The following is a 25,640-nucleotide window of genomic DNA, read 5'->3' as shown; positions in this document are numbered from 1 at the left end:
GGATGTGTGTGATGTCCTTAGGTTAGTTAGGTTTAAGTCGTTCTAAGTCCTAGGGGACTGATGACCTCAGATGTTGAGTCCCATAGTGCTCAGAGCCATTTGAACCATTTGGCGTTAATTACTTATGGCAGCAGACGACCGACGCAAGTGCCTTTACTAACAGCACCACATCGCCTGCAGCACCTCTCTTGGACTCTCGACCATATCGGTTGGACCCTAGTCGACTTGAAAACCGTATCCGGGTCAGATGAATTCCGATTTTAGCTCGTAAGAGCTGATGGTGGAGTTCGAGTGTGGCACAGACTCCACGAAGCCGAGAACCCAAGTTGTCAAAAAGGCACTGTTGAAGCTGGTGATGACTCCATAATGATGTGGGCTGCGTGTGCACGGAATGGACTGGGTCCTCAGGTCCAATTCAACCAATCACTGAGTAGCAATGGTTATGTTCTGCAACTTGGAGACCACCTGCAGCCACTTGTAGATTTCATTTTCCCAAACAACGATACAATTTTTATGTACGACAATGCGGTGAGTCAGTGGGCCATAATTGTTCACAATTTGAAGAACATTCTGGACAATTCGAGAGAATTATTTGGGAACCCATATCGACCGACAAGAATTGGAAAAATAGGAAATGTATGGTAAGGTCTTATCGGTTGTAGAAAATTTCCGCTACCAGTCACAATAAAAGGTTATTTATTTGTCACACGACCGGTTTCGGGCTTGCGCCCATTCTCAGGTTTTTATACATTCATGTACATGTTTATATTGCTGGAGATCACTGTTTAAATACAAAAAAATCATTTGCTGGTGACTAAACAGATACAAGTGGAACAATTGTAAGTGGCAAGGCAGCATTTGCCGAAAATATATAATTACATAAAGTTGAAGCATCATTATTATAATTACGCTGTGGTGACAATTTTCCCACTTGGTTGCATGGACGCGAAAATGATAATACTTGTGCAACTAAGTGGAAAAACTGTCATCACAGCGGAACTATAATAATGATGCTTCATCTTTATGTAAGTGAAGATATATTTTCGACAAATGCTGCCTTGTCACTTACAATTGTCCTACTTGTATCTGTTTAGTCACCAGCAAATGACTTATTTTTTGTATTTATACAGTGATCTCCAGCAATATAAACATGTACATGAATGTATAAACACATGAGGATGGGTTGAAGAGTTTTTAGCAAACAGAACACAGCATGTTGTTATCAATGGAGAGACGTCTACAGACGTTAAAGTAACCTCTGGCGTGCCACAGGGGAGTGTTATGGGACCATTGCTTTTCACAATATATATAAATGACTTAGTAGATAGTGTCGGAAGTTCCATGCGGCTTTTCGCGGATGATGCTGTAGTATACAGAGAAGTTGCTGCATTAGAAAATTGTAGCGAAATACAGGAAGATCTGCAGCGGATAGGCACTTGGTGCAGGGAGTGGCAACTGACCCTTAACATAGACAAATGTAATGTATTGCGAATACATAGAAAGAAGGATCCTTTATTGTATGATTATATGATAGCGGAACAAACACTGGTAGCAGTTACTTCTGTAAAATATCTGGGAGTATGCGTACGGAACGATTTGAAGTGGAATGATCATATAAAATTAATTGTTGGTAAGGCGGGTACCAGGTTGAGATTCATTGGGAGAGTGCTTAGAAAATGTAGTCCATCAACAAAGGAGGTGGCTTACAAAACACTCGTTCGACCTATACTTGAGTATTGCTCATCAGTGTGGGATCCGTACCAGGTCGGGTTGATGGAGGAGATAGAGAAGATCCAAAGAAGAGCGGCGCGTTTCGTCACCGGGTTATTTGGTAACCGTGATAGCGTTACGGAGATGTTTAATAAACTCAAGTGGCAGACTCTGCAAGAGAGGCGCTCTGCATCGCGGTGTAGCTTGCTCGCCAGGTTTCGAGAGGGTGCGTTTCTGGATGAGGTATCGAATATATTGCTTCTCCCTACTTATACCTCCCGAGGAGATCACGAATGTAAAATTAGAGAGATTAGAGCGCGCACGGAGGCTTTCAGACAGTCGTTCTTCCCGCGAACCATACGCGACTGGAACAGGAAAGGGAGGTAATGACAGTGGCACGTAAAGTGCCCTCCGCCACACACCGTTGGGTGGCTTGCGGAGTATCAATGTAGATGTAGATGTAGATGTGCAAGCCCGAAACCGGTCGTGTGACAAATAAATAACTTTTTATTGTGACTGTTAGCGGAAATTTTTCTACAACCATATAAAGGAACAGTCACGGAGTTCAACAGCAACCACTATGGATAAAATTCATTTAAGGTCTTATGGGACCAAACTGCTTAGGTCATCGGTCCCTAAGCTTACACACTATTTAATCAACTTAAACTAACGCTAACGACGACACACACACACCCTTGCCCGAGGAAGGACTCGAACCTCCGACGAGGGGGCCGCTCGGACAGTGACAAGACGTCTCAGACCGCGCGGCTACCCCGCGCGGCCGGACATGAATCCCATCTATCATTTATGGGACATAACCGAGAGATCAGTTATGTCCAAAATCCTGCAATGGCAACACTTTCCCAGCCCAGTTATGGGCGGCTATAGAGGCAGCATGGCTCAATATTTCTGCAGAGAACTCCCAGCGCCTTCTTGAGGCAATTGAGCCGTGGCGGATCATATCGATAGTGCCCCTCTGATGGTTTATCTTTCCTGCTACGGTCAGGGCGGTAAGCAGCGCCCTCTGGGGCCTACGGGAGGAGTAACGAGGCGAGGTCCTATGGAGGGGGGAGGGGGGGGGGGTGCTCCGGGACGTGGTGGAAGACGGTTGTCGGGTTGACGCAGCGAGTGTGGGACCTATCGCATGGAGATATACAAGTTGGCCCTGAACGGGAGGCACCCTAGCAAGCAGCGGGAAGCGGGCGTCCTGTAATTTGTGTGAAGGAGTAACGATTTTTGCATTGGATGTCCCAGTGGATCCCGAGAGTTGCGGTGGCTGCTTTCGGAGAAGAGAATTGGTAAGAACTTGTGTCTACGCTCTTTTCCGTACGATGTTGCTGCGTGCCGTTATAAACGGGTGAAAATCAGGCGCTTGTATTGACTATACGGGAACTGGTGATATAAAATTGCATTTGTGATTGAGTCTCACTTGTACTGTGACAATTTAGAGGCGAAAACTGTGGTGGTTTCATTAGGTCTGGTTCTTTGCTCTGCAACTAAGGTAGTCAGTTATTTGGGGTAACTGAAGGAGCACCATTATGTTGGTCTAAGTGATACGTTCTCCACGTTTTGTCTATGGCTTTGCGAATCGAAATCCTGGAGGAGTACACGTGTGAGTAATTTGCTATTGTATTGATGGTTATGTTGTAAAGACTGTTCTCTGGTGTGTTAAATCATGCGCTGATTTGTAGCCAATCTAAGCAGAAGTTACCATTGCTACTTGCTTATTTGCTACTGTCCTTATGATTGGCGTTGTTGTCTTTTGATTGTGCGTGTGCTCAAGTTTTAAAAAAAAAATTACGTCTACTATTCATAAGCATTGTCTAGTAAGGAAATTGCTTAAGCTTTTATCTTATGCTGGTCTGTTTGCCTATCACATTGGCTTTTTATGCAGTAACTGAGGGAATGTGTATGGTGGTTCAAGATTGTAGGCTGACTAGTATTTGAACTGGTGTTGAGGTTAAGAGCGAGATCAGCATCCCGCAAACCCGCACGCTGCGCGTGGTTAAATGTTCCGCTATTGGGGAGCCGACTCTCTGATCTTGGATTTTGTAAGGATACATGATGAGTGCATCGCCGTAGTTTTTCACGTGCTAAATTGCGGGGTGTCGGTGCCGTCCTAGGACTCGACTTGTGATGTATGTTATGTTGAAAGGGAATTAACTGTACCAAACTTAAGAGAGCTTTTAGTTTGTTTTAGGTCTGTACATGGAATGATGTTGATATTTTGTCGATGGCGGCAATAACTTCCTGTGTGGGGAGATCCTCTGAGGGACTTATTTTGTACTGTTGCAGTGCAGTCCATCTGAAACGTGCTGCTTAAAACTTGGGACTGCAGCTCTCTGATGTTATATATTAATGTTTAATCTTAAATGTCTTGGATGTAATATGGTTGTTGAGGATTATGTAATTAATTTTGATCGCTGGTTCCTTAAAGGAAGTATTTCGTTTTAAAATAGGTGCTCGGTCAGAACCTATTTAAATATGATTTTAACTCGTCATTCAAATTTTCTAGTCTTGCTTTCTTCAAAGTCTTTCAGTTAAATGATTGCTATTTGCCTGTTTAAATGTTTGAGTGACTTTTTAAGGAAAAGGATATTATTTTGTAATTTGTACTGATTGCTCCTTTTGGGTAATACCTGACTCATGTGTTCAATAAATGAGTGTCTAGTCAATGGTGATGCACTGTTCTATTGCTAGCCTACCCCTTCCACTCCACAGCCTATTGAGCTGCTATGTGTCGAACTGACCTGACACCTCAGCAATGTTACGTCGACTTGCTGCACTACGCCCGGCAAAGGGAGGTCCGACACGGTATTGGCAGGTCTCCCATGACTTTTGTCACCTTAGTGTAATTAAAGTGCAGCTACTAATAAAAGTCCAATGTGGGCTGCAATTGTCGTATGGCAGCGAACATGGTAAATACGCTAATGTGGAACAGATGTACACTGAAAAAAAAAGTTCCAATTTTGGATACCATGTGCACATCTGGCTCTGTGGATGCATGAAAAACGTATATGTAGGGGATTAGGCATAGAACGTGAAATAAAGATGTTAAGCAAATGAGAAAGGCATAAAGTTGATTTCATTATTAACTGCTGCTTACACAATTTGTTCAATTTGAGCACCAGAGACATCGACGAGAAGACGTACAGCGCGAGATTTTCACCTGGTGGCTAGAATATGAACTATTTTTCCCAGAGTGAATCGGTTCCGCTTTAACGCATAACCATATCTACCAAGTCTCGCTGCCATACAGTAATTACAGCCCACACTGGTCTTCCGGCAGTAGCTGTACTTTAATTACAGCCACTCGGTATATGCTGTAATTATATAATTGTGTACTGAGATACTGGTGTTCTGTTTGTTTTATGTTGCAAGGAGGAGACCATTAAAATTGCTACACCAAGAAGAAATGCAGATGATAAACGGGTATTCATTGGACAAATACATTACACTAGAACTGACATGTGATTACATTTTCACGCAATTTTGGTGCATAGATCCTGAGAAATCAGTACCCAGAACAACCACCTCTGGCCGTAATAACGGCCTTGATACGCCTGGGCATTGAGTGAAACAGAGCTTGGATGGAGTTTACAGGTACAGCTGCCCATGCAGCTTCAACACGATACCACAGTTCATCAAGAGTAGTGACTGGCGTATTGTGACGAGCCAGTTGCTCGGCCACCATTGACCAATTGGTGAGAGGTCTGGAGAATGTGCTGGTCAGGGCAGCAGTCGAACATTTTCTGTATCTAGAAAGGCCGGTACAGAAACTGCAACATGCGGTTGTGCATCATCCTTCTGAAATGTAGGGTTTCGCAGGGATCGAATGAAGGGTAGAGCCACAGGTCGTAACACATCTGAAATGTAACGTCCATTGTTCAAAGTGCCGTCAATGCGAACAAGAGGTGACCGAGACGTGTAACCAATGGCACCCCATACCATCACGCCGGATGATACGCCAGTATGGCGATGACGAATACACGCTTCCAATGTGCGTTCACCGCGACGTCGCCAAACACGGATGCGACCATCATGATGCTGTAAACAGAACCTGGATTCATCCAAAAAATGACGTTTTGCCATTCGTGCACCCAAGTTCGTCGTTGAGTACTCCATCGCAGGTGCTCCTGTCTGTGATGCAGCGTCGAGGCTAACCGCAGCCATGGTCTCCGAAGTGATAGTCCATGCTGCTGCAAACGTCGTCGAACTGTTCGTGCAGATGGTTGTTGTCTTGCAAACGTCCCCATCTGTTGACTCAGGGATCGAGACGTCGCTGCACAATCCGTTACAGCCATGAGGATAAGATGCCTGTCATCTCGACTGCTAGTGATACGAGGCCGTTGGGATCCAGCACGGCGTTCCGTATTACCCTCCTGAACCCACCGATTCCATATTTTGCTAACAGTCATTGGATCTCGACCAACGCGAGCAGCAATGTCGCGATACGATAAACCGCAATCGCGATAGGCTACAATCCGACCTTTATCAAAGTCGGAGACATGATGGTACGCATTTCTCCTCCTTACACGAGGCATCACAACAACGTTTCACCAGGCAACGTTGCTCAACTGCTGTTTGTGTATGAGAAATCGGTTGGAAACTTTCCGCATGTCAGCACGTTGTAGGTGTCGCCACCGGTACCAAGCTGGTGTGAATGCTCTGAAAAGCTAATCATTTACATATCACAGCATCTTGTTCCTGTAGGTTAAATTTTGCGTCTGTAGCACGTCATGTTCGTGGTGTAGCAATTTTAATGGCCAGTTGTGTATTTCATCGGTGTTACACCGACTCAGCAAATAAGCACAAGAGCATCGACTCTCCGTGGCGGCGAGAACATCGGGTCACCACTGTCAGCATTACCCTTGTGCAATGTTGAGATCTGATGTCTGAAATGAGTGTACGAAAATGGGTCAGTTCAGCATAAGGTGCGGTGGTGAAACTCATTCAGGAACTTCCGGTAACACGGTCTTGACTCGCTGCCAGACCACTTGGAGCGCTTCAAGTTGGTCAGTCCTTCATCTCGTTTTCTTTGTGGCTGGTTTTTAGTCTTCTATGTTTGTTTTTGTTTCGTAGTTAACTGCAGTTGGTTTCATCACACTGTGCTGCTGAATACGATTTCTCGTGTGTATTGCAGTCTTTGCAATGTGTTGTAAATATGTTGCTCGTATTCTGATTGCATTCTGCTCGCATCCGTAATATTTTGTGGGGTAAATTAATCCATATTTGTTTTTGTTTCTTATAAAACGGAAGCTGCTTTAGTTGCGTGGTGTTCTGTTTAATTACGTATATTTATTACTGCTTACGAATATGCGTGTGAACTGCTCGATTTAAATGCAATGTAACTGTATTGCTTTTATTCTACTTCACTTTTATTTGCATCCGTTTCCGCACTTTCTCGCTTTTAACGGAGAACTCCATGTTAGCAGGTTCTGACAGCATTGATATTCAACTTTATTACATGTTGTCATGGAATGAGTATGTAATTCTGCTTTGAATGGTATTGCTTCCTGCCACTGAGAGCATTTCTCAGTGATGATGTGGAGAGTAATTATTGTTACTTGGAGGATAAGGCTTCTTTAACTGACAAGCAAAACATGGGATTATTGCAAACTCGGACTAACAATCAAGAGCCTAACCCTTTATTCTCCGTATCTAAATAATGTGCTGTGGTTATTAAATGTCAAGTAACTTTGAAATTGAAATTATTTGTTAATCTGCCACTCAGCCATTATTGATACCTGTGTCATTGTAACTGTCAGTCATTGTGTATTATTGGTTTCTGATGTTTTAAATAGACTTAATTTATGAAATTCCTTCTCACAGGTTATGTAGTAGTTAACAGGACCCAAACAAACTCCTTTTTATTAAATTCATTCTCAGTAGCAATAAGCCTTAGCCGCTACTGCTGCATGCTGCTGCAATTTGCTGTAAACCACATGGAAAAAGGTAGTCACCTGAAGAGGTGAGTGCAAAACGTAGAGCCAAAACAGAGACACTGACACACCACAACGTGTCATGCACTCTAATATAGTAAATTCCGTTGCACAAGCAATATTCTATATCACTTGAAAATTCAGTCAGATAGCTTAGGTATTAGTTGTTACAAGTTCATTTGTTCCTGTAGTTTTTCATATTCAAAGACGCAGTCAGATAGCTTATCCAAATGTTAGTATTAAGTTTTTCACGTAACGATCTGTTGAGGGCTTAAATGACACAGAAACCGACACTCACAAAACATGCACACAGTGTTATGCAGGTTAGATTCCGTTTACTGATAGGTTCCTTATCTAGTCCATTTTCACAGATGAACAGAGGCATATTTGTTGTAGCTATTTCCAGGGGCAGATGTGGACTCTGACCACAATCTGTTGGTTATGAACTGTAGATTAAAACTGAAGAAACGGCAAAAAGGAGGGAATTTAAGGAGATGGGACCTGGATAAACTGAAAGAACCAGAGGTTATACAGAGTTTCAGGGAGAGCATAAGGGAACAATTGACAGGAATGGAGGAAAGAAATGCAGTAGAAGAAGAATGGGTAGCTTTGAGGGATGAAGTAGTGAAGGCAGCAGAGGATCAAGTAGGTAGAAAGACGAGGGCTAGTAGAAATCCTTGGGTAACAGAAGAAATATTGAATTTAATTGATGAAAGGAGATGTGAAAATTACCGAACAATCAGTTTAATAAGCCACAGCTGCAAAATACTAACACGAATTCTTTACAGTCGAATGGAAAAACTAGTAGAAGCCGACCTCGGGGAAGATCAGTTTGAATTCCGTAAAAACACTGGAACACGTGAGGCAATACTGACCTTACGACTTATCTTAGAAGAAAGATTAAGGAAAGGCAAACCTACGTTTCTAGCATTTGTAGACAAGCTTTTGACAATGTTGACTGGAATACTCTCTTTCGAATTCTAAAGGTGGCAGGGGTAAATACAGAGAGCGAACGGCTATTTACAATTTGTACAGAAACCAGATGGCAGTTATAAGAGTCGAGGGACATGAAAGGGAAGCAGTGGTTGGGAAGGGAGTAAGACAGGGTTGTAGCCTGTCCCCGATGTTATTCAATCTGTATATTGAGCAAGCAGTAAAGGAAACAAAAGAAAAATTCGGAGTAGGTATTAAAATCCATGGAGAAGAAATAAAAACTTTGAGGTTCGCCGATGACATTGTAATTCTGTCAGAGACAGCAAAGGACTTGGAAGAGCAGTTGAATGGAATGGACAGTGTCTTGAAAGGAGGGTATAAGATGAACATCAACAAAAGCGAAACGAGGATAATGGAATGTAGTCAAATTAAATCGGGTGATGCTGAGGGAATTAGATTAGGAAATGAGACACTTAAAGTAGTAAAGGAGTTTTGCTATTTGGGGAGTAAAATAACTGATGATGGTCGAAGTAGAGAGGATATAAAATGTAGACTGGCAATGGCAAGGAAATCGTTTCTGAAGAAGAGAAATTTGTTAACATCGAGTATAGATTTAAGTGTCAGGAAGTCGTTTCTGAAAGTATTTGTATGGAGTGTAGCCATGTATGGAAGTGAGACATGGACGATAAATAGTTTGGACAAGAAGAGAATAGAAGCTTTCGAAATGTGGTGCTACAGAAGAATGCTGAAGATTAGATGGGTAGATCACATAACTAATGAGAAGGTATTGAATAGGATTGGGGAGAAGAGAAGTTTGTGGCACAACTTGGCCAGAATAAGGGATCGGTTGGTAGGACATGTTCTGAGGCATCAAGGGATCACCAATTTAGTATTGGAGGGCAGCGTGGAGGGTAAAAATCGTAGAGGGAGACCAAGAGATGAATACACTAAGCAGATTCAGAAGGTTGTAGGTTGCAGTTAAGTACTGGGAGATGAAGAAACTTGCACAGGATAGAGTAGCATGGAGAGCTGCATCAAACGTGTCTCAGGACTGAAGGCCACAACAACAACAACAATAAGTTACGAAATATACACGTAAATCAATATTGGATGTACGACGAACGTATCCGTTAGGATGATGCGGCGAATTTTGGCGTTAATTGGTTACAGGAGCAGACGAGCGACGCGAGTGCCTTTGCTAACAGCACGACATCGCCTGTAGCGCATCTCTAGTGCTGATGACCATATAGATTGGACCCTAGATGACTGAAAACCCGTGACCTGGTCAGATGAACCTCGATTTCAGTTGGCAAGAACTGATGGTACGGTTCGAGTGTAGTGCAGACGCTACGAAGTCATGGAGCTAAGTTGTGAAAGCTGTTGGTTGTCCCAAAGTGGAAGGGGTTGTGTTTACATGGAATGGACTAGGTTCTTTGGTCCACCTGAACCAATCATTGATTCGAGAAGGTTATGTTCGGCTACTTGGAAACCATTTGAAGCCACTGATGGACTTACGTTTCCACACAACGACGGAATTTTAATAGATGAAAATGCACTATGTCATTGGGCCATAATTGTTCGCAATTGGTTCGAGGAACGTTCTGGACAGTTCGACCGAATGGTTTCGCAACCCAGATCGCCAGTGGTGAATCAGATCGAACACTTATGGGACATAATCGATACGTCAGTTCGTACATAAAATCGTGCACCGGCAACACTTTTGCAATTTTGGATGGCTACAGAGGCAGCGTGGCCCAATGTTTCTGCAGGAGACTTCGAACGACTTGTTCAGTCCACGTCATGTCAATTGTTGCACTACGACGGAAAAAAGAAGCTCTGACACGATATTAAGAGGTGTCCCATGACTTTTGACACCGTTGTGTATATGTTGAAGGCGCACAGACTGAATACAGGAAGGATACGTATCAAATGTAAAATGCGGGTAAATGCCTTAGGTCACAAACTATCAGTAGGTTAATCCTGAGAGGTACTTGTTTATGTACTCACCTTTCTTGGCTCTTGGCACAACTGAATTTGCTGAAGTTGATGCACCTGTTGAAAGATAAAATTGTGTTAAGTTCCGATAAACGCATTAAAAAGGAAATGAAATAAATTCGGGAAAAAAACGTGGAAAAATCTTACCAGAAAACATAGGACAAACATTTAGCACCTTTTTAAATTTTACGCTGAATTTTCCTTCAGACAGGCATTCACTAACACAAAGTCAAAACAGATTGAGAGGGAACAGATTGTTCCATCTCATTATAATTAGCTTGTTCCGTCACATTATATTGAATAGATGTTTGATATACTTTCATCGTTTTTCCAAATTCATGAAACGTTATAACTCGAGTGAAGAAATGGACTACCTGTTTATTTAGTTCATAATTACATAAATGCACTTCCTTTCCTTAATTCTTCTACGTTGCCTTGGGTTAATTAACTTTGAGTTTGTATTTAGAGTTCGTCTGCTGGTAGTGGCAAGGCAGAGATGTGGTCTCTTTGTAGGTTGGTTAGGGCCAACATAAATTTGGGGTAAAGGCAGCGATGATGCACTTGTTTGCCAGGGGTAGTTCGGGGTTGGTAACAGATTTCCCTCCCCTCCAGGACGGAGGAGAACGACCGGTGAGGGCCGCCATGACAGGGATACTCTGGGCGAAGCTGTTGAACTGAGCGGAAGTGAGCATGTAGGCTCACGTTATCCATTTGTAGTAATGCAATCAGTTAGTGCCTTCAGCACACGAGAGCAGCAAAAGAATAAAAAATCATATAGTTCCACTTTTAGCAACAGCGTTTTGCAATTTTAAATTTCTTACTGATGTTGCTTAAGTAACATGGGGCCTCACCCTGCCTAATTAGCTTAACACATGGTCGTAATTGCTGACGAGAAATTTAGTCGATGATTCCGTGTGAAATGTGCTAGGATATACGTGTGTTTTGTGTGAGTTACTGAAGGCTCTAAGCGTGTGACGTAATTTTTTGGCAAATTCATAAATTTTGTGCACGGATCTTTTGATCATGACTATCACCATTTGCAAGTAGCAACATGAGGCTCCATGTCTTAACTGATTGGTAAATAATAGGTTGTGCACGTGAATAATTGTATAGATTAAAAACAACAATGAACAGTGGGGTGAGTACAAAAAAAAAAGTCTTGTTGTCGATTACCCACGTGTTGTCGAATTGCACGGCCAGGGAGCTACCACTTAGTTCTTGAAAATAGTTAAGGTGAGGACGCCGTAAATTGTTAATCTGCGTGTGCCAAATTTTATAAGATGTTTTATTTTTAAAGGAATTGTTTTTTGTGTATACAAGACATGTTTGTGTCTGCTTTGTTTCTCCCGTTTTCCCGCCACGAATCTTTGCTATAATTTTGACTAAGTGAACGGTGCTGAGAAGTAATGGAGAGAGTGACCATTGAGGAAACGAAGCGCGGTTCATTAATTCATAACGATTCGGTCCGAGTAACAACTTGGGGTGCAAATTCAATCACTGTCCAAGCAGACAGACTACAGATGCAGCAACGTAGATCCCTCCCCTTTCTACTGCACGATAGTATAAACGAGACCAGATTTCTGATGTTATAAGCACCTTCAGTGAGAGAGAGTGTTGAATAGATTTCTGATAATATGGGCACCTTCAGTGCTAGATAAGATAGAATTTATTCGTCTTTGCTCAGTTAATTCCAATTATGAGATCGTTTAAGTATCGAGTAAAAAAATGGTTATAATATTCATAAAGTTTCTGTGTAAATGATAAAAATGTCATGTGAATTTAATTTCATGGATTCAGTGACTGATCGTAAGATCCTCATCATGTGTAGAGAACAATGTTAGTACTACATTGAAGTCATGATAATCTGGCGGGAATGAAAATCAACACGGACAGGGAATATAGATCATGTTAGAGCGTCGTATTTAGTTGCTTGCCCACTTGGCTGCTAGAGCCATCCCCCACATTATCCGTTGCGAAATCTTAATGTGATAATCACCTAATCAATCAAATACTAACTTCGGGCCATCCCCTTTCAATGAATCCTTACCAAGCGGGCAAGCAGCGCGTATATGAGATGCCTTGACACACACGCAACCGGGACGTTCTAACATAGACTGCAATAAAGAGAAAAAAGATAACAACGGGGAAGGTAACCGTTCAAGGTAACGGATACAATACATGTTAACGTAAGGCGTTGATGAAATGTCTTTGTCTATCTCAACCATGACGATACTGGTATTTACAGTGACTGTCACTGAGTATTAAAATTATGGTTCTTCAATGGGACTTTAAAATTAATGAAACAGTTATGGTTATTAATTCACGTTTTTATTTTGTTTTACGCAAATGTGTAAGGTGACTAACGTAACGTGGTAAACGGTTCGAGATGTTGACATGTTTTTCGGCAAATGATAATACTCAAAGAGTCAAGTACTTTGTTGTACAGTTGGCCGAGATTTTAAAAGAAATAATTCCTTTTAATAATCTATATTCTTCTTTTAACTACTTTCAAGCTATTAGTAACCTGATATTTATTATAGTTTGTATTGCAACTTTTGTTTAAAATAAAACAGCAGGGAGTTTATTAAACATACCAAGGCTGCTGGCACGGCGTGGTTTTACCAGTGTGGCTACGGAAACATCAGCAACCAGGGCGGAATTTTGATTGTCGCAACTGTCTTGTCGCTGATATTTATCAAGTTTTCCGCACATCAAAGCAAACGCTACAACCGGAGAAGAGTGGAGAAATAAATCGGCGATCTTATTTTGTAAAATAACAATCTGCACATTTGCCTTTTAGGACTGCGAGTCCATTGCCATAAACACTCTGCCGCCTCGCCTGATATGAATGTACTCGCAGACCGTGATATTTTAGGCATTTTCGTTCTTTCTCCAGGCTTTTATGCCATGTCTTTGCGTGGTCAGCTTGTTATTCAGAATTTGACAATGTTATCCCCTCCACCCCCCGCCCCATACGCCGGGCCGGAATTTGTGAACCCCACCTCTATGCTTCTAGTATGATCCATATGAAAGTCTGAGAACGTTTTCGATATGTTAGCGAGTCGTGTAACTGAAGCGGGACGTAGCAACCAGCCCAGTATTCACCTAGTCGGATGTGGTAAACCACCTAAAAACCACGTCCAGGTTGGCCAGCACACCGGTCCTTGACGTTAATCTGCATATTCAATCTGGACCGGCTCGCCTCCCCAGATCCCAGAAGCGGCGTGCTAATGACATTGCCCACCTGCGCTTTCCGTTTTTACGGTAGATAAACGGCTCCCCCACTGTTCGCCATTAATTGTCAGGTGACTGTCAACTAACCAGAGCGATCTAATTGGAAGCCGTTGTCCCATCAGCGATAACAGGCGACGCTACAGGCACCGGATGTGGAAAACGTCCATCTCACTTGCCTCATCGCCATCGCAACCCAACACAGCGGACTGAAGCCAATCGATGGCTGTTTCCGGATAAAGGCCAATTGCCCCTGAATTTGTACACAGCAGGTGCAGAACCGATGCATCTACAATCTTTCGCAGGGATCTTCCAAACCGTTCAAATGGCTCTAAGCACGATGGGACTTAACATCTGAGGTCATTAGCCCCTAGACTTAGAACTACTTAAACCTAACTAACCTAAAGACATCACACACATCACCGCCCGAGGCAGGATTCGAACCTGCGACTGTAACAGCAGGGCCTAGGACCGCTCGGCCACAGCGGCCGGCTTAGGGATCTTCCACACACAGTGACTGAGGTCAGGGGAGCCGCCTTCGAATGGCTGCACAGGTTGGATCAGCGTCATCTCAAAAGCCACTTCGCGGACAAGCGTTCATGGTGGAGCTCCTAATATGTTACAATGCACAGGTTCCCAGTAGTGATGTTACCCCACAGCAGATTTTGATTTCACACGTATGCACTTTTGACCAGACAAATTTTATTTTGGTTAGTGGTTTGTTTTTATTTTATAGTAAATTTTTTATTTCAACTTTCATAATGTTTTTTTCCTTAGCCTCCTAATCATGTCGGCAGATATGCAGTTGGTGCAAAATATACACTCTAACACAAAAAAAACGAAGCACTACGGACGAATTATCGAAATGGGATATCGACAGGTATGATGTACAGACAAACAAGTGATTACAGTTTCAGGAAAATTGGATGATTTACTCAAGATAAAGACCTTCACAAATTGAGCAAGTCTATAACGCGTCGGTCTACCTCTGGCATTATGCAAGCAGTTATTCGCCTTGACATTGATTGATAGAGTTGTTGATGTCATCCTGAGGGGTATCTTGCCAAATTCTATTCAACCAGCGCGTTAGATTGGCAAAATCCCGAGCTGGTAGGAGAGTCAGTGCTACGCTCCAAACGTACATTCTCAGAAATTTCAGGCCTATATTTGATACTAGTAGACTGCTCATGGCCAGGAACACCCTTTTTGCCAGTGCTAGTCTGCTTTTTACGTCCTCATTGCTCCGTCCGTCATTGGTTATTTTGCTGCCTAGATAGCAGAATTCCTTAAGTTCATCTATTTCATGACCATAAATCCTGATGTTATGTTTCTTGCTGTTCTCATTTCTGCTATTTCTCATTACTTTCGTCCTTCTTCGATTTACTCTCAATCAGTTCCACTCCTGAACCTTTCTTTTATTTCCATCATTGCTTCTTCGATGTACAGATCGAACAGTATGGGTGGAAGACTACATCCCTCTCTTTCATCCTTTTTAATCCGAGCACTCCGTTCTTGGTCGTCCACTCTTATTATTCCCTCTTGGCTCTTGTGCATATTGTCTGTTACCCATCTCTCCCTGTAGCTTGCCCCCATTTTTCTCAGACTTGTAAACATCTTGCACCATTTTACATTGTCGAAGGCTTTTTCCGGGTCGACAAATCCAATGAACGTGTCTTCGGTTATCAACCGCAACGTCAGAATTGCCTCTCTGCTTTCTAGAGCCATACAGAGCCCCTTTGGTTGCCATCCGCGGCGCCTTACACCGACGACATTCTACGCCCATTTTCTTTCCCTTCATGGCGAGCCATACTGGGCTTACATTACAGCAAGATAACGGCCACCTGCACTCGGCGAGAGTTTCTACTGCTTGTCTTCGGCTTACCGCACCCTATCTTGGCCAGCTCGCCGGATCGCTCCCCAAATGATAACGTTAGCAGCATTATCGGAAGGGCTCTCCAACCAGCAAGAGACTTTGACGACGTGAGCGCCAGTTGGGCATAATTTGCCACGGTATCCCTCAGGAGGACATAGAACAACACTATTAATCAATGCGAAGTCGAATAACTGCTTAAGTAAGGGTCAGGGGTGGACCAACGCATTACAGACTTGGTCAATTTTTTTTGGTCATCAGTCTACTGACTGGTTTGATGCGGCCCGCCACGAATTCCTTTCCTGTGCTAACCTCTTCATCTCGGAGTAGCACTTGCAACCTACGTCCTCAATTATTTGCTTGACGTATTCCAATCTCTGTCTTCCTCTACAGTTTTTGCCCTCTACATCTCCCTCTAGTACCATGGAAGTCATTCCCTCATGTCTTAGCAGATGTCCTATCATCCTGTCCCTTCTCCTTATCAGTGTTTTCCACATATTCCTTTCCTCTCCGATTCTGCGTAGAACCTCCTCATTCCTTACCTTATCAGTCCACCTAATTTTTCAACATTCGTCTACAGCTCCACATCTCAATTGCTTCGATTCTCTTCTGTTCCGGTTTTCCCACAGTCCATGTTTCACTACCATACAATGCTGTACTCCAGACGTACATCCTCAGAAATTTCTTCCTCAAATTAAGGCCGGTATTTGATATTAGTAGACTTCTCTTGGCCAGAAATGCCTTTTTTGCCATAGCGAGTCTGCTTTTGATGTCCTCCTTGCTCCGTCCGTCATTGGTTATTTTACTGCCTAGGTAGCAGAATTCCTTAACTTCATTGACTTCGTGACCATCAATCCTGATGTTAAGTTTCTCGCTGTTCTCATTTCTACTACTTCTCATTACCTTCGTCTTTCTCCGATTTACTCTCAAACCATACTGTGTACTCATTAGACTGTTCATTCCGTTCAGCAGATCATTTAATTCTTCTTCACTTTCACTCAGGATAGCAATGTCATCAGCGAATCGTATCATTGATATCCTTTCACCTTGTATTTTAATTCCACTCCTGAACCTTTCTTTTATTTCCATCATTGCTTCCTCGATGTACAGATTGAAGAGTAGGAGCGAAAGGCTACAGCCTTGTCTTACACCCTTCTTAACACGAGCACTTCATTCTTGATCGTCCACTCTTATTATTCCCTCTTGGTTGTTGTACATATTGTATGTGACCCGTCTCTTCCTGTAGCTTACCCCTACTTTTTTTCAGAATCTCGAACAGCTTGCACCATTTTATATTGTCGAACGCTTTTTCCAGGCCGACAAATCCTATGAAAGTGTCTTGATTTTTCTTTAGCCTTGCTTCCATTATTAGCCGTAACGTCAGAATTGCCTCTCTCGTCCCTTTACTTTTCCTAAAGCCAAACTGATCGTCTACTAGCGCATTCTCAATTTTCTTTTCCATTCTTCTGTATATTATTCTTGTAAGCAGCTTCGATGCATGAGCTGTTAAGCTGATTGTGCGATAATTCTCGCACTTGTTAGCTCTTGCCGTCTTCGGAATTGTGTGGATGATGTTTTTCCGAAAGTCAGATGGTATATCGCTAGACTCATATATTCTACACACCAACGTGAATAGTCGTTTTGTTGCCACTTCCCCCAATGATCAATGTATGAAGCTCTTCTCTCGAATAAAACATCCCGATTTTTCTGAAACTGTAATCATTTGTTTGTCTATAGATGTACATCATATCTACCAATTTCCGTCGTATTTGGATAATTCAATTGTGGTGCTTCCTTTTTATTGTCAATAAATATGTGTATGTTTATATACTATAAATAATGATGGTATATATATTGTCGCAGAAGAAGCTGGATAGCACTGTGGTGTAGTGGTTATGATACTAAACTGTTGCATGGAGGGTCGTGCGTTCAAAACCCACGTGGACCGTACAATTTCAATTTCTATATTTGGTTCGAGTACATTCCAAAAGTATCCAAAAACTCAAGAAACATAGTACTGGAGTTTTCTGTAGCTGTATATATACTGTATGTGTCCTGGCTGGGGGCAGTTCGCTCCGTGCTCTTGTATGTGCAAGTGCTGAATAAACCTTCGTTAAGTGAAGTTAGTGTTCGTCATTCATCTAATTACACCTTCTTCTAAGTGACTATATATATATATATATATATATATATATATATATATATATATATATATATATACAGCGTGGTCCATTGATAGTGACCGGGCCAAATATCTCACGAAATAAGCATCAAACGAAAAAACTACAAAGTACGAAACTTGTCTAGCTTGAAGAGAGAAACCAGATGACGCTATGGTTGGCCTGCTAGATGGCGCTGCCATAAGTCAAACGGATATCAACTGCGTTTTTTTAAATAGTAACCCCCATTGTTCATCACATATTCGCGTAGTACGTAAATAAATATTACTGTTTTAGTTGGACCACTTTTTTCGCTTTGTGATAGATGGCTCTGTAATAGTCACAAACATATAAGTACGTGGTATCAGTGCGGATGGTATTTGCTTCGTGATACATTACCCGTGTTAAAATGGACCGTTTACCAACGGCGGAAAAGGTCGATATCGTGTTGATGTGTGGCTATTGTGATCAAAATGCCCAATGGGCGTGTGCTACGTATGCTGCTCGGTATCCTGGACGATATGATCCAAGTGTCCGGACTGTTCGCCGCATAGTTACGTTATTTGAGGAAACAGGAAGTGTTCAGCCACATGTGAAACGTCAACCACTACCTGCAACAAATGATGATGCTCAAGTAGTTGTTTTAGCTGCTGTCGCGGCTAATCCGCACATCAGTAGCAGACAAATTGCGCGAGTATCGGGTATCTAAAAATCGTCGGTGTTGAGAATGCTACATCAACATCGATTGCACCCGTACCATATTTCTATGCACCAGAAATTGCATGGCGACGGCTTTGAACGTCGTGTACAATTCTGCCACTGACACTAGAGAATTTACGGGACGATGACAGATGTTTTGCACGCGTTCTATTTAGCGACGAAGCGTCATTCACCAACAGCAGTAACGTAAACCGGCATAATATGCACTATTGGGCAACGGAAAATCGACGATGGCTCTGACAAGTGGAACATGAGCGACCTTGCGGGTTAATGTATGGTGCGGCACTATGGGAGGAAGGATAATTGGCCCTCATTTTATCGGTGGCAATCTAAATGGTGCAATGTATGCTGATTTCCTACGTAACGTTCTACCGATGTTACTGCGTTTCACTGCATGACAGAATGGCGATGTACTTCCAACTTGATGGATGTCCGGCACAAAGCCTGCGTGAGGTTGAAGTGGTATTGAACAGCACATTTCATGACAGGTGGATTGGTCGTCGAAGCACCATACCATGGCCCGCACGTTCACAGGATCTGACGTCCCCGGATTTCTTTCTGTGGGGAATGTTGAAGGATATTTGCTATCGTGATCCACCGACAACATCTGAAAACATGCATCAGCGCATAGTCAATGCATGTGTGAACATTGCGGAAGGCGAACTACTCGCTGTTGAGAGGAATGTCGTTACACGTATTGCCAAATGCATTGAGGTTGACGGACATCATTTTGAGCATTTATTGCATTAATGTGGTATTTACAGGTAATCTCGCTGTAACAGCATACTTTCGCAGAAATGATAAGTTCACAAAGGTACATGTATCACATTGGAACAACCGAAATAAAATGTTCAACTGTACCTACGTTCTGTATTTTAATTTAAAAATCCTACCTGTTACCAACTGTTCGTCTAATATTGTGAGCCATATGTTTGTGACTACTACAGCACCATTATCACAAAGCGAAAAAAGTGGTCCACCTAAAACATTCATATTACTTTACGTACTACACGAATATGTAATAAAAATGGGGGTTCCTATTTTTAAAAAAACGTAGTTGATGTCCGTTTGACCTATGGCAGCGCCATCTAGCGGGCCAACCATAGTACCATCTGGTTTCCCCGTTCAAGCTAGACAAGTTTCGTACTTTTTAGTTTTTTCGTTTGACGCTTATTTCGTGAGATATTTGGCTCGGTCACGATCAATGATATATATATAGTGAGTATGTGTGTGTGTGTGTATGTGTGTGTGTGTGTGTGTGTGTGTGTTATAATGGCGTGAAAAACGTAAGGACGAAAATAACTTTCGCATGCTGTGCCACTGACAAGAGCCATAGCTTGATGAAACTTGACCCGTACGTGATGTGGTACAGTACAGTACAGTACAGAAGGAAACGAAGGAAATATGCAATGAGACGAACATAAGTGACACTATTATTCAGAGACGATAACTGCGATTTATGATGGTTTGCTGGACATTACAAAAGGCGGGACATTGTTTTTGTATGGAGTCTGATCTCCATTGACAGCAGTATATGCTCTGAAACGTGGTCCCATGCTGTCTACAAGGATAGTAAGGAATTCTTCTTGTAGGGCGTTCAGTTCCTCCATCGGCACGGCTCACAACTGCTGGATGGTCGTTGGTGCATGTGGAAGTACTGTACTACGTCTCGCCAACGCATCCCATATGTGCTCGATGGGATTTAACTCAAGGGAACTGCCTGGCCGGTCCATTCGCAGATGAACATCTCGTTCCAAGAGCTCCGCCACTTACACTGTTCGAAGCGGTCTCGCATTGTCATCCATAAAAATAAAGTCAGTACCAAATGCTTCCCTGAATATGTGCACGCGAGGTAGGAGTACAGTGCCACAATAATGTTCACCGTGGAGTGTACAGTGTTCAAAGATTTTGATGTATGTACGCCCATCCAACATCAGGCTTCCTCAAATCATATGACCTGGACCACCAACACACGTTCCTCGATTCATGACCCTAGCTCTCGTCATATGAGGCCACGTCCAGACTCACTACTTAGTCTTTCATACGACAATATCACGTGACCCCACTCCTTGTCTGTCCAGTCTTTATGCTCTTGGCACCTTTGGAAATCTGCCGCCGATGTGCGGGCTTCAAGGAACACAACATATACTGGTTGTCGGGCAAAGTGGCCGCCCCCATAAAATGGCGGTGTCAGTGAGGAGCGTGATACTGCAGTCCTATTAAAAGTGGTTGCAGTTGCTCTTGCTGTTTGACGTGGGTCCCTTCTTGTATGTTGCACAGTATAACGGTCATCTGCCGCTGCAGTTGGCCGTGGTCGACTACCTCCTCCCCTTCGGGCAGCAGAGCCTGTTGTTCAGAACGCTCCCCGCCATACTTCGTCCTTCTTCCAGTTTCCAGATGATTCTTCTCCGAGTGAGGTCATCCTAATGTTGTCTCCGGGCCATGTAACAATTAACAACAACACCACTTTGCACCGTAACTGCTCTCTGATTGACACATACACACACTGTCTCTTCCTGTTCCTTCAGTTGCCTCGTGCTGTTAGGTCAGCTACATTTGACCCTACAGTCACACTGATCTCACGTCCTGCTCTCTGATTGACACATACACACACTGTGTCTTCCCGTTCCTTCAGTTGCCTCGTGTTGCTAGGTCAGCCACATTTGGCCCTACAGTACACTGATCTCACGTCCTGTGACGTCCAGCTTCCTGTGTACGAAGGGCACATGCTCCGGCACTTTCGCTCATTTCCACCGAGTGGATAATGTGTTATGGTACCTTATCTATCTCGTTCTGCACTTTTTTATGCCATACTGCTTATAGTTGTTTGCTATAAGGACCAGCATCAATGGAGAGCATTTTGATCTTCAGCAGCAACTGAGCACGTCTGCAGGACCGCGCCGCGCTAACTGTACAGTCTTATCGCTGTTATCTCAGTACAGTCACACCTCCGCCGTGCCTCGCTGATCTTACTGCGCTGTCATGGGACTGTGAAAGCAGCCAGGAGACATAAAATCCGTACAATACGTCATGACAGTTATAACGAGTCGCTGCTGGGTAAATGAGACGCTTTTCTTCTGTCACTATAAATGAATATCCCTGAGCCGAATATCGCACCACACCGATCTGAAAATACTATAGTGAGACTCGTAAACTGTAATACACGCTATATTTTATTTACGATGTGTATAAAAAGTACCCTACACCTGACACTGTGCATTGCACTCAATAAGGTGTGGAACTACTTATTTGGCTTTCGCCACCTGCGCACAACAAACATCGAAAAATCTTCTGAAACAGCAGAGGAGTAGCACCTATATAATTTTGGGAGGGACTCTCGCTATAATTCATCAACTCCAACTCCGGTTTATCTTGACTTTTGTACAACACTAAAAAAAGTTTTGTATCACATCGGTTCCGAGAGTTCCGGAACCTGTACAGAAAATTGGAATAGAGATCGACATAAACTTCATTTCCGCCCGTTTTATTGCTCATGAATACCACACATTGCATTGCATGTTGTACCACCATACAGCGAGACCTTCAGAGGTGATGGTCCAGATTGCTGTACACACCAGAACCTCTAATACCCAGTAGTACGTTCTATTGCATTGAAGCATGCTTGTACACTACTGGACATTAAAATAGCTACACCACGAGGATGACGTGCTTCAGACGCGAAATTTAACCGACAGGAAGAAGATGCTGTGATATGCAAATCATTAGCTTTTCAGAGCATTCACACAAGGTTGATGCTCCTGGCGACACCTACAACGTGCTGACATGAGGAAAGTTTCCAACCGATTTCTCATACACAAACAGCTGTTGACCGGCGTTGCCTGGTGAAAAGTTGTTGTGATGCCTCGTGTAAGGAGGAGAAATGCGGACCATCACGTTTTCGACTTTGATAAAGGTCGGATTATTGCCTATCGCGATTGCGATTTATCGTATCGGGACATTGCTGCTCGCGTTGGTCGAGATCCAGTGACTGTTAGCAGAATATGGAATCGGTGGGTTCAGGAGGGTAATACGGAACGCCGTGCTGGATCCTAACGGCCTCGTATCACTAGCAGTCGAGATGACAGGCATCTCATTCGCATGGCTGTAACGGATCGTGCAGCCACGTCTCGATCCCTGAGTCAACAGATGGGGACGTTTGCAAGACGACAACCATCTGCACGAACAGTTCGACGACGTTTGCAGCAGCATGGAATATTAGCTCGGAGACCATGGCTGCGGTTACCCTTGACGCTGCATCACAGACAGGAGCGCCTGCGATGGTGTACTCAACGACGAACCTGGGTGCACGAATGGCAAAACGTCATTTTTTCGGATGAATCCAGGTTCTGTTTACAGCATCATGATGGTCGCATCCGTGTTTGGCGACATCGCGGTGAACGCACATTGGAAGCGTGTATTCGTCATCGCCATACTGGCGTATCACCCGGCGTGATGGTATGGGGTGCCATTGGTTACACGTCTCGGTCACCTCTTGTTCGCATTGACGGCACTTTGAACAGTGGACGTTACATTTCAGATGTGTCTACCCTTCATTCGATCCCTGCGAAACCCTACATTTCAGCAGCATAATGCACGACCGCATGTTGCAGGTCCTGTACGGGCCTTTCTAGATACAAAAAATGTTCGACTGCTTCCCTGGCCAGCACATTCTCCAGATCTCTCACCAATTGAAAACGTCTGGTCAATGGTGGCCGAGCAACTGGAGCGTCACAATACGCCAGTCACTACTCTTGATGAATTTTGATATCGTGTTGAAGCTGCATGGGCAGCTGTACCTGTACACGCCATGCAAGCTCTGTTTGACTCAATGCTCAGGCGTATCAAGGCCGTTATTACGGCCAGAGGTGGTTGTTCTTGGTACTGATTTCTCAAGATCTATGCACCCAAATTGCGTGAAAATGTAATCACATATCAGTTCTAGTATAATATATTTGTCCAATGAATACCCGTTTATCATCTGCATTTCTTCTTGGTGTAGTAATTTTAATGGCCAGTAGTGTAGTTTCGGCTCTTGGGGAAGAATGGCCTGCCATTCCTCCAGATATTTAAACACCTTACTGAAAGACATCTGTAGGTGCAGATACACATCAACATTTACATACAAACTCCGCAAGCTACCGTACGGTGCACGGCGGAGGGTGCAACGTACCACTACTAGTCGTCTACTTCCTGGTCCACTCGCAAAACGACGAACGACTGCCTATAAGCCTTCGTACGAACCCTAATATCTCTTATCTTTGTGGTGCTTAAACGAAATGTGCCTTGGCGGCAGTAGAATCGTTCTGCAGTCAGCTTCAAATATCGGTTATCTAAATTTTCTCAGTCGTGTACCTCCAAAAGAAGGTCGCCTGTCCACCAGTGATTCCCACTGAACACGTATTCTTCGAATCTACCGGTAACAAATCTAAGCGCCCACCTCTGAATTGCTTCGTTGTCTCTCCTTAATCCGACTTGGTACGGATCCCAAACACCCGAGCAGTATTCAAGAATGGGTCGCACTAGCGCTCTAGATGCGGTCTTCTTTACAGATGAACCACACTTTCCTAAAATTCTCCCAAGAGAACCGATGTCCTCCATTCTTCGTCCCTACCACAATCCTCACATGCTCGTTACATTTCAGATCGCTTTGAAACGTTACGCCCAGATATTTAAACATCTACATCTACATCCACATCGATAATCTGCAAATCACATTTAAGTGCCTGGCAGAGGGTTCATCGAACCAGCTCCACAATTCTCTATTATTCCAATCTCGTATAGCGCGCGGAAAGAACGAACACCTATCTCTTTCCGTAAGAGCTCTGATTTCCCTGATTTTATTGTGGTGATCGTTTCGCTCTATGTAGGTCGGTATTTTCGCATTCGGAGGAGAAAGTTGGTGATTGGAATTTCGTTAGAAGATTCCGTCGCATCGCGAAACGCCTTTCTTTTAAAGATGTCCGGCCCAAATCCTGTATAATTTCTGTGACACTCTCTACCATATTTCGCTATAATGCAAAACGTGCTGCCGTTCTTTGCATTTTTTTCGATCTACTTCGTCAGTCCTATCTGATACGGATCCCACACCACGCAGCAGTATTCTAAAAGAGGACGGAAAAGCGTAGTGTAGGCAGTCTCCTTAGTAGGTCTGTTACATTTTCTAAGTGTCCTGCCAATAAAACGCAGCCTTTGGTTAGCCTTCCCCAAAACATTTTCTATGTGTTCCTTCCAATTTAAGTTGTTCGTAATTGTAATACCTAGGTATTTAGTTGAATGTACGGCTTTTAGATTAGACTGATTTGTCGTGTAACCGAAGTTTAACGAGTTCCTTTTATCACTCATGTGGATGACCTCATATTTTTCGTTATTTAGGGTCAATTGCCAATTTTCGCACCAATCAGATATCTTTTCTAAATCGTTTTGCAGTTTGTTTTGGTCTTCTGATGACTTTATCAGCCGATAAACGACAGCGTCATCTGCAAACAACCGAAGACGGCTGCTCAGATTGTCTCCCAAATCGTTTATATAGATAAGGAACAGCAAAGGGCCTATAACACTACGTAGGGGTACGCTAGAAATCACTTCTGTTTTACTTTATGACTTTCCGTCAACTACTACGAACTGTGACCTCTCTGACAGGCGGTCACAAATCCAGTCACATAAGTGAGACGATATTCCATAAGCACGCAATTTCACTACGAGCCGCTTGTGTGGTACAGTGTCAAAAGCCTTCTGGAAATCCAGAAATACGCATTTGATCTGAAATCCCCTGTCAATAGCACTCAACACTTCATGCGAATAAAGAGATAGTTGTGTTTCACAAGAACAGTGTTTTCTAAACCCATGTTGACTGTATGTCAATAGACCGTTCTCTTCGAGGTAATTCATAATCTTCGAACACAATATATGTTCCAGAACCCTGCTGCATATCGATGTTAATGATATGGGCCTGTAATTAAGTGGATTACTCATACTACCTTTCTTGAATATTGCTGTGACCTGTGCAACTTTCCAGTCTTTGGGTACAAACCTTTCGCCGAGCGAACGGTTGTATATGGTTGTCAAGTATGGAGCTAATGC

General features: G+C 43.2%; 1 protein-coding gene across 3 annotated transcripts in view; it reads right to left on the bottom strand.

Annotated features, from left to right (window-relative positions):
* The window catches only part of LOC126418588 (tyrosine-protein phosphatase non-receptor type 7-like), a 370,145-nt gene that overhangs the window by 247,351 nt on the left and 97,154 nt on the right, over window positions 1-25,640 (bottom strand). For all 3 annotated transcript variants that reach the window (XM_050085413.1, XM_050085416.1, XM_050085412.1), the window contains exon 2: window positions 10,593-10,637. Coding sequence is in view for 2 of the 3 variants with exons in the window: in XM_050085416.1 (XP_049941373.1) it covers window positions 10,593-10,637 (45 nt within the window). In the remaining variant the exon portion in view is untranslated. The remainder of the gene's footprint in view (window positions 1-10,592; window positions 10,638-25,640) is intronic.

This window comes from Schistocerca serialis, chromosome 9, assembly GCF_023864345.2.
Source record: "Schistocerca serialis cubense isolate TAMUIC-IGC-003099 chromosome 9, iqSchSeri2.2, whole genome shotgun sequence".
NCBI lineage: Eukaryota > Metazoa > Arthropoda > Insecta > Orthoptera > Acrididae > Schistocerca > Schistocerca serialis.
The sequence above is the reverse complement of the archived record's forward strand: the minus strand, read 5'-3'. Positions and strand labels throughout refer to the sequence as shown.